Source organism: Sinocyclocheilus anshuiensis, unplaced genomic scaffold (genome assembly GCF_001515605.1).
Source record: "Sinocyclocheilus anshuiensis isolate Anshui unplaced genomic scaffold, SAMN03320099.WGS_v1.1 scaffold373, whole genome shotgun sequence".
Lineage (NCBI taxonomy): Eukaryota > Metazoa > Chordata > Actinopteri > Cypriniformes > Cyprinidae > Sinocyclocheilus > Sinocyclocheilus anshuiensis.
In genome coordinates, this window is record NW_015537962.1 from 358,694 (window position 1) to 369,408 (window position 10,715).

The 10,715-nt window shown below is 33.1% G+C and overlaps 1 protein-coding gene across 1 annotated transcript; it reads right to left on the reverse strand.

Moving 5' to 3' along the window:
* Positions 1-461: 461 nt before the first annotated feature.
* Positions 462-3,407, reverse strand: LOC107667262 (selenoprotein M-like). The gene is made up of 4 exons (XM_016458892.1): positions 3,252-3,407; positions 2,070-2,146; positions 1,698-1,776; positions 462-747 (listed from the first exon to the last, which is right to left on the reverse strand). The coding sequence occupies exons 1-4, from the start codon at positions 3,366-3,368 to the stop codon at positions 604-606; spliced, it is 417 nt and encodes a 138-aa protein (XP_016314378.1). The 5' UTR covers positions 3,369-3,407; the 3' UTR covers positions 462-603.
* Between the last annotated feature and the right edge of the window lie 7,308 nt (positions 3,408-10,715).

Consider the following 10,715-nt stretch of genomic DNA (forward strand, 5'->3'; position numbering starts at 1 on the left):
AATTTTAGAAAATGTATACGAAAATTTAAGTAAATTTAAATATAAATAAAAACAATATTATATTTATTTTTTTATGTTTACAATTTATTTTTAAGTTTGTGCCCCATATTAATTTGTGTTTTTAGAGTAATTAACTGTAATTGTGGTATTTTGAAAGAAACTCTGATTAGCATTGTGAATGTTTGAGAGCTGTTTTGTATGGTCCACGTTTTGAATATAATACAATTATTATTAATTAGTTTATTCTTGACAGCTACGGTCATTTTGAGGAGCTATTTTGTTTAGAAATGCAAAACTCAACAATTAGGCTTCTCATTTATTCTGACAGCTTCAACGACTTGCCACGTGTTTTCTTTAGTGGCCATCTTTCAGTGGGTTTGTTGTGTGAAAAACAAGTAGATTCATACATTTTAATAAAACACAACCAAACAAAACAACGACACACAAGCCAAAGATGTAAGAAGTTTATTGTAAATGTGTGTGTGTGTGATTAGGACTGCCTCCAGCCTTCTGTGTGTCGGTCCAGAGTCCGGCTGTCTCGGAGCTTTGAGACACTGGACGTCATTGGCGGCAGGCTGCAGTCCCCGCGCTGACCAGCGGGGGTCACAGTTCGTCCCGGGGCGCCTTTAAAGGGAAATGTTTGAACTCCTCAGGGACCTCCTCGCCTTTCTGTGACCTCTTATAGAAACCCAGAGAATCCAGCAAGCTGCTGATCTCATCTGCCTTCATCTTCCTCACAGGAACAACCTGAGGTCAGAGAAGTGAAAGATATTTGATCTCATTTTTATGGTTAGTTTTTGCATTTTATATTAATTACATTTTAGTTTTTACATCTTTATAGTTTTTTATATTTTATTATTATATTTTATTATTATATGTAATTTAAATTTTGAATTTGTTTGACATTTTATATTTAAAGTAATTTTAGTTTGACTTATGTTTATTTTCTGATTTTTTTTTAATCATTTTACAATCATTTTTGTTTTTTACACTTGTCATTTTGCCATTTTTATAGTTTTTGCATTTTATATTTTTAAGTTATTCTCTTTATATTCTTTTGTTTTATTGTGTGTCTATCTATCTATCTGTCTGTCTGTCAATCTGTCTATCTATCATTTAGTTTTTTTTGCACTTTTATTTTCACATTTGTATAGTTTTGTTCATTCTGTTTTTACTTTAAAAATTCTATTCTTATGTTTAGTTTACATTTAAGGTGTTTTTTTTTCCCTAATGGCCTTTACATGTTTTGCTATAAATACATGCCATAATATTTATTTTTTTCTCAATTACATTTTTTACCTCCTTGAAAATTTTAGCATTTCTACTTTTTTTTTTTTATTTTACACACTTTGTCAGGTTTGTTTTAAATATTAAATATTTAAATGTTAAAATTTTTTTTTTTTTCTGTGGAACTCAAAACGAGAAGATGAAGAGAATATACTGCTCTTTCTCTTACAACAATCAACAAAAGCTGATGAATAAAACATTTAAATAAAAATATTAATAAAAAAACATCATGTCATTGGTTTTCTTGTGACAGATTGTGACACTTGTTTGCATAGGCATGAGCATGAATAATACAGTTTTTCAGCAAGTAACAAATAGAGTAAACATCTACAATTTCCAGTGCTAAGTGGAAAAAATGCAAATGCTGAAAAAACTGACATTGGCGTGTCAATTAATTACATTGTCCTTACCTTCACTTCCTCGTCCTTCTCGTTGTAGAAGATCAGGCGTGGGTTTTTATCCTCTCCTGAATCATACTCCAGGTTGTGACTTGAAATGGCAGGTTAAGGTTAACAGCACCAGACAAATGACCTCTGAGGCCATGAAGCGCATGACACCAGCCTCTAAGCGTTTAAACATATGGCAGCACAGAAAACGGCACTCTGGGCCTGTAAAGATTTCATTAACTTTTACGTCCCTGTCAAATGCTGTCTTACCAGAGCCACTTGGAAGAAATATGGAAGATATTTTTAAACATTCTTTAAAAAGAGTGTAGCACTAAACCCGAAAACACTGGAATTACAAGAAAATGAGAGTGAATTTCAATGGCAATGTCAGGATACTACAATGCCCATCGCTCCATCAGGAAATTATAGAGCTCTGGCATCTTCTTTATGGATCATCCCACTACACTAGGAGCCTGGGAAGGGATTGAAGAGAGATTAACAATAGCAAAACACTGAAAACAAGTGTTGTAACTCAAGTAACTCTATTCTTTGTCATCAAATGTTCTTTGAAGTCTTGACATTGTAGCTTATACAGCATTTTGAGTTTTTAATTTAAGTATTTAATTAAACAGTGTTTAATTCATCTATGTTCAAAAGTTTGGGGTTAGTAAGATATATATAGATATATATATATATATTTATTTATTTATTTATTTTTTTTTTTTTTTTATAAATTGATTCTTTTATTCAGCAAGGATGCATTAAATTATGGAAGGTTTTCACACAGGCTTTAATTTTAAATAGATCAATTACTGTAAAGACATTTATGATGTTATAAAACATTATAAATAGGCCTATTGTATTTTGAATAAATTGTGTTCTTTTGAACTTAAAGGGGTGCTATTATACTTTTTCACTTTTTCAACTTTAGTTAGTCTGTAATGTTGCTGTTTGAGCATAAAAAAAGATCTGCGAAGTTACTGCAAAATATGTGAAAAAATTATGTGTTTTTCGAACAACCTAGTATGAGAGCCTGTTCTAGTACACCCCCAAAACAAAATCAAGACTTTGAAAAAGAGCATAATAGGACCCCTTTAATATTCATCAAAGAACCCTGAAAAATTTTTTTTATATGGTTTTCACAAATATATTAAGCAGCACAACTGTTTTCAACATTGATAATAAGAAATGGTTCTGTATCAAATCAGCATATTAGAAAGATTTCTGAAGGATCATGTGACACTGAAGACTGGAGAAATTATGTTGTAAAATAATCAATTACATTTTAAAATATAGTACAATAAAATAACAGTTATTTTAAATTTCATTAATACTTCACAATATTGCCGTTTTTATATTTTGATCAAATAAATGCAGCATTGGAGAGCATAAGAGACTTCTTTAAAAAAATAAAATAAATAAATAATAATAATTGAAATCTTACCAACCTCAAACTATTGATTGGTAGTGTATGTATTTGTATTGCCCAAAACATTTTAAAACAAATATATGAAAGTGGCTTTTTAAAGTAAAACTCCTTACATATATCAAGCATCCAAGCAAGTACTGAGCACTCACCATAAGTTTTCCTCTGGCTATAACATGCTTTTCCTTCTCAGCACTGCTTTCTGAAACATTTTCAGCACTTCTCCCCGTGGCACACAGAGTCAAAAGGGCCGCTAGTGTGAGCCACATACTGCGGTTAGGATGGGAGACCTCACCGTATCCAGAAAGATTGAGGTCCTTTGGTGAAATGAGGGTCAATACAGTAGATATGGGTTGCTGATAGGTATCCACCACCATGTGGCGGAGTCTGATTGGTCGATTTGTTGGGTTTTGTTTCAGGGGAACTGGATAAAAGCTTAGTATGTGGAAATGATTATTTAAAATCTACTAATTCTTACTTAAAGCTGTTATTTGTTTGTCAAATGTTTTCTGAAGTTTGTTGTATTTGAATGGTTCATATGAAGGAGTTGAGGCCACAGAGCAGCTGTGTCTGTGTCAGATTCTCCCACGGTTTGCTGATGAATAACCAGCAGAGTCAGAACACAACAGCTGCTGTTTGAATAGCGTTGTGATGAAGCAGTGTTAAAAGTTAGTCTTTTCAGTTCTTCTTTGAATTCATGGTGCTCTTTCATTTTAATAACAATAACATTAGTCTTTCTGAGGTGACACAATTTAGAAGACATTGAGTTGATGAAGGATGATTCAGTGATACATCTGTCAAAAAAAATGTTCATTTTTAATATTTTAGTTACTTTAATTGGGCTACATGTGGCTGTGCTGTACCATAATTCATTCATATGTTTCAGTGATTATTAGTCGCTTTTATTTATGATTTTATCATTATTATTGTGGTGTTACTGCAACTGGTAGTATCTTCAATAGATGACAATTTAGCTCATTTAGAAAGTAAAATATTAATCTAATATTAAATAATAGATTTTTGTATTATTCTACTTTTGTCAAAAACAGTATATGAAATGCGAATAGATAGAATATTTAGAATTTTCTAGAAACATTTAAAAAAAAATCTATTCATATGTATATCTTAATAAATAGTACTGTATTATTATTATTACATTAATATTAATGTTTTTATTTTATATATCGAGATAATTTTCTATTAAAATTAATATTCTATTAATATTAAAATATATGTGTATGGTGTATACATATATTAAAATATATATGTTTGGTTACATGGTGTGTGTATGTGTATACTGTATATATATATATATATATATATACATATGTTTGAATAGCGTTGTGATGAAGCAGTGTTAAAAGTTAGTCTTTTCAGTTCTTCTTTGAATTCATGGTGCTCTTTCATTTTAATAACAATAACATTAGTCTTTCTGAGGTGACACAATTTAGAAGACATTGAGTTGATGAAGGATGATTCAGTGATAGAACACCAGCCATGCCAGCAAGCAGTTATTTACAATACTACACTTCTCCAACACGAGCATACATATACCATCACTCTACATACCTGCTCCGTTCATACCATACCAGACAATGACACCATTAAATTTCCCCATATATACCTATTAAGAGAGAAAATGAACCAACAAGTTAATATGGTTATTTAAAGAATATTTGGAGGCATTAGCTTCTTTGTTGGGGAAAGTGCATGTGACCACCCTACATATAGTTTGGGTCACAAATTAAATTATTTGTGTATATTCATTTTTTATTTACATATGTTCATTTCTAGTTACATGTATATATACGTTTTATTTTAATTACTTAAATATATGATGAGTTTGCACTGAACCGTTCAGCTGCATTTTCTGAATTCTGGGTGGCAGTTGAGAGAGTAGAGTTACTGTGACGATTGCAGCGCATCCTCAGACAACAAAGAGGACCGTCAAGGAAACAACTAACTCTTGGTGCTCCTTCATTTTAATAAAAATAACATTAGTCTTTCTTTCTTTTATATATATATATATATATATATATATATATATGTTTTTATGGAATCAAGACTTCCTATTACAGTGATGGTTAGGTTACTTTTTTCATAAAATAGTGTGACCACCCTACATATAGTTTGGGTCACAAATTAAATTATTTACATATATTTCATTTTTTTATTTACATGTATGTGTATATATAAGTTTTATTTTAATTACTTAAATATATGATGAGTTTGCACTGAATAGTTCAGCTGCATTTTCTGAATTCTGGGTGGCAGTTGAGAGAGTAGAGTTACCAAGACGATTGCAGCGCATCCTCAGACAACAAAGAGGACCGTTAAGGTATATATATATATATATATCGCTCTCTCTCTCATTTAATCTCAAGGTTAGTTAAATTAATTAAATGTCATACCAAACTGTAATTTACATGTTTTAATGTCCAAATAATTTTTCAATTGATTATTTATTTTATTAATACTTTTAAGACACTTACAGTATGTCATAGAAAGGTTTACTCATGTATCACTTACCTGAAATACTCACTTGAGTTGTTTACCTGAGATACTTACCTGAATTCAGGCCAGTTGTGAGTAAGAATTAGGGCATTTCTGTACATTTGGTTAAGGTTGCTATCATTATTTATTAATTTATTTATTTGATTTAAGTATCTATACAGTGTGTATCATATTTTTCCAACATGTTTATGAATCATTTTGTGATTCAAAGTGTCTTACTGACTCTGAAATACAAATGTGTATGTGTATTAAAAGACAACAAAGAGGACCGTTAAGGAAACAACTAACTCTTGTCTCTCTCTCAAATTTAATCTCAAGTTGATTTTCTGAATTCTGGGTGGCAGTTGAGAGAGTAGAGTTACTGTGACGATTGCAGCGCATCCTCAGACAACAAAGAGGACCGTCAAGGAAACAACTAACTCTTGGTGCTCCTTCATTTTAATAAAAATAACATTCTTTTTTTCCAACATGTTTATGAATCATTTTGTGATTCAAAGTTTCTTACTGACTCTGAAATATAAATGTGTATGTGTATTAAAAGACAACAAAGAGGACCGTTAAGGAAACAACTAACTCTTGTCTCTCTCTCAAATTTAATCTCAAATTGATTACTGCTTACAGTCTTCCTGACTGCCCGGGACCTGTAACAGATTTCAAGCATACCATATGTATGGTGTATACATATATTAAAATATATATGTGTGGTTACATGGTGTGTGTGTGTGTGTGTGTGTGTGAGTGTTTTCATTATTTATTCTCTATTTTACTTTATTTACAAAACAATTGTAATGTCAACTCGGCCCATTTCTGTGATGTAATAAGCTCCTTTGGTCTGTGTATTTACATACAGTATAGCAAAATATACATACCCAATTGAATGACTTCTGTAAGGGTGGATTCAGTTACACTGCACTTGCATAATGCTATTCATTCTTAAAGGGAGAAGTGTGTTGATTTTAAGTCACCTATAGAGGGCGACAATGGTACAGGATGGACTTTTGGCAGCGTTTTGGGTAAAAGCGCTTCCAAAACTCTTGCCACAGACAATTATGTTTCCAGTGAAAATAAACCAGTCTCCATAAGAATGCAGCAATGAAACCATCCTGCTCTATCATCCACAGGCCGAGCTGGGGCCCCGTCTGTAGAGCTGTGGCCAGGTGCTGATGTGTCAGATGACACAGTTGTCTCCCTTTAAAAAGACCCAGATTTCCTCTCTGGACCTGAAAAACATAATATCTGCAGGCGAGACATTAAACCCATTGTAATTCTGTGAAGGTGTGACTAAGCGGTCAGTCTGAGACTTGAGCTTCAACACAGCTGTTGTGCTAGAAGATTGTTTTATCGCTTAAAAATTGTTCAGGAAGTTTAATTGAGTTTTTAGACATGTTTTATTCAATTATCCTCATTGTCTCAGATGTTTCTCCTAAAATCCCTAAGGAAAAATAAAATAAGACACATGTGGGATGATTCTTAACATATAGTAGAAGTATAGAGCCATAAAATATATATATAATGGTAATATCTGGCCTGTTTAACGCTCTAGATGTTTCAGCAACAGTTATATTGTAATTTGTGTCAGGGGTACAAATGAAAACATGCCAAATCAAAACGGAATGTCATAGCTTTATTATGAAACTGTGATCACAAAATAAGTGCAATCTTTCACAAATCGCCTGACAAGCATCCAGTGAAGAAAATACTTTTTTTTATTTTTTTTGTAAACACAGGTGTTAAATCTTGATATGTTTTCCATTGCTTACTTCACATGTGCTATACTGAATCTGTGTCAGTTCATGTTGATGTCAGGTATTTTTTTTGTAAACACAGGTGTTAAATCTTGATATGTTTTCCATTGTTTACTTCACATGTGCTATACTGAATCTGTGTCAGTTCATGTTGATGTCAGGAAAACTGGAGATGTTTTGACTGGGTATGTTTGGACTATTCCAAATTTGACTATTAAAGCCTTAAAGTTAAAATTAAACACAAGTTATATAGTTTAATGATTGACTGACAGGTGAGTCCAAGACAACATTGGACCCCATTGATTTTCACTGTATGGGCAAAATAACACTAAGATATTTCTCAGAATATCTCCTTTTGTGTTCCACAGAATACAGAAAATCCATACAGGTTTGGAACGATATGAGGGTGAGTAAATGATGACAGAATTTTCATTTCATTAAGTGAACTGTCCATTTAATACGAAGCATAAGCAATTTAGAAGAGAGAGAGAGAGAAAAAAAAAAAACTTCTTACCGATGATATTTACTAGACTTTCAGCAAACATTTAACATTTTTTAAAGGAAAAGTTTATTGAACCTTTAGACAAAGTATTAAAAAAACAAAAAGTTTGCATATGTTTTTTTTTTTAGTATCATATTTTATAATATCAGTCTTTTATGGCTTAAATAGCATGATGTAGGATAATATGGCACACACTCAGGGGAAAAAAACATCTGAAATGTTTTCAGGGACTGAAACTGAGCAGAAATATGCATTTTGTTGCAAATGCTGATATTTATATGGCCAAAAGTAAGATGAAATTCTGGTAGCTTGTAATGTAAATCAATGAGATCTTTATAACAGTATAGCAGAATACTTACATAAAAAGCACATACATATCAGTTGTCTGTCTATATGTCTCAATGATATGTCTTAGTAAGATGATATTTAAATGCTTAGTTTAATGATTGAAGCTCTAATTTTTATTGAGGGGGTGAAACATATAATGCAATGCAATATAATGATGACAAATGAGTGTTCCTCAAGTATCATATTTAATATACATATTCTAAAAGGATTTTTCTAAAAAAAAACAAAAAACAAATTGATGGATAACCAAGTAAGCCTAAGTTGCTTTAGTCCAGTAAGAGTCCATCCTGAAATATTACTAACAATATTCGGTAAGAGTTGATCTTGCATTTATTTTATAAAAATCAGTAAGGATTTCACTGCAAAAAGACACATGAACCACGGCCTGGAAAGGGGATGTTTTTAAAATAATCCCATAAAGCCTTTTACTTGCTTAAAATGTATAAATTATAAATCAGACGACAGAATGCATGTAGTAGATTGTGTACAACAGGTTGTTTCAAGTTTTGATCCTGTTGATAATTTAGAGACCTTTGAAATTTGATTATTAAATATGATACAGTATGCTTTATAGGGTTAAATCATGTGAATAAAAACACAAGTTTTCCATCAGTTTTGTCTTGAAACTTAAACACACACACACACACACACACACACACACACATCAGCACACGCCTCTGGCTAAACATCAAAAAGCTTTTTTTACGAGCTCTTCCGTTTTCTCTCTCCTAAACGAAAGCGCCACCATCCCTGTACCACACGTCAACACATTTAAGAACTGCTACACACACACACACACACACACACACACACGCATGCATTACTGCCATCCGATTCCCAGCATGCTGTTCTCCAGCAGCACACATAATGAGCAGGAGCCATTTCCTCCACCAGATCCTTTGGGCTCTCATCCTCTCCTCTCGTTTTTTTCCTTCTCTCTTCCCCCTCCCTCTCCGTTGTTTTTCTCCACACTCAGCATTTAGGTACACACACACACACGCATGCATTACTGCCATCCGATTCCCAGCATGCTGTTCTCCAGCAGCACACATAATGAGCAGGAGCCATTTCCTCCACCAGATCCTTTGGGCTCTCATCTTCTCCTCTCGGTTTTCTTTCTTCCCTTATCCCCCTTCCTCTCTGTTGTTTTTCTCCACACTCAGCATTTAGGTAGTGCTTCCCCCTGTTTCCAAAACAAGCATCGTTTGATCCTGGACGTCTGGATCCTCAGGGCATAGACACACACACATAACTTTCATCACTAAAAAATGATGCCGATTATTTATTTTTGTTAACACAGACTCAGTTAACCCTTGATTTTAGCCCACCATTTTTGGTTCCCCAAAGAACTTCACAGTGAACAGTTTTCTTAGTGTAAAGAGCATCTAAAGTTTTCTTAGAGTAAACAAAATCTAAAGAACCCTTTTTCCACTATAAAGAACATTTTGTAGGATGTAAAGTTTCCAAAGTCTTAAAGCGGTCATATGATGCATTTTCAATTTTTCCTTTCTCTTTGGAGTGTTACAAGCTCTTGGTGCATAAAGAAGATCTGTAAAGTTGCAAAGAATAATGTTCTTTTTAGCAACATCATATGACCCCTTTAAAAATAAAGCTTCCACTATTGTGTTTTCGCAGCAATTGCCTTAGAAGAATTATTTTTGGTCCTTCACAGAACCTTTTAGTCAACAGTTCTTAAAAGAACCATTTTTTCCTTAGTGTAAAGAACAATTAAAAAATCTAAAGAACCTTTTCCACTATAAAGAACCTGGAAAGGTTCCATGGATGTTAAAAGTTCTTCATGCAACCATCAATGCTAATAAAGAACCTTTATTTTTAATCAGATTTATGTTCAAATCTGATTAGAAGTTCTAACATCCGGAGTAGAGGATTATGGGAATTTCAGGTCAAGTTTATATATTTAGATTTTGTGCCGTGGTGATGACATGAGGCTGAATGCGAACTGGCTCGAGGTGAATAGCCGAAGCCGATTGCATATGAGATAATGGAGGGAAGGCAGAGAAGGAGAGGAGTGTGGCAGATCTGCCCTTGTGCTCTATATCGACTCTCCTAAAGAAAACCACATGCTCTGTGAAATGGCTGAGGCCCAGAAACAGAGAGAGTGAAGAGGGGGTGTGAAAGAGGAACAGGATGTAAGCTTTAATTGACACAGCTTTAAAGATACTGACACGTTTTAATGAATCCAGATTGTGGCAGTCTGAGAAGCGCAGGGAGATATCAGGTCCATCTCTAGGAGAAACTGCTTCGGGAATTATGAATTAATACTGACAGATAGACAGACAGATAGATAACACAACCGTGTTCCTGGCTGCTGTATCTTGGTTCAAGATTCTATTACTTTTAAAACCAAAAATACATGTTCAAGTAATACAGTACTTTACCCAAAATACAGTTTCTTAGTGTTTGCGGTGAAGCAAATAATCCCTCTTTCTTCTTTCTTTCTTTCTTTCTTTCTTTCTTTCTTTCTTTCTTTCTTTTTCTCTTTCTTT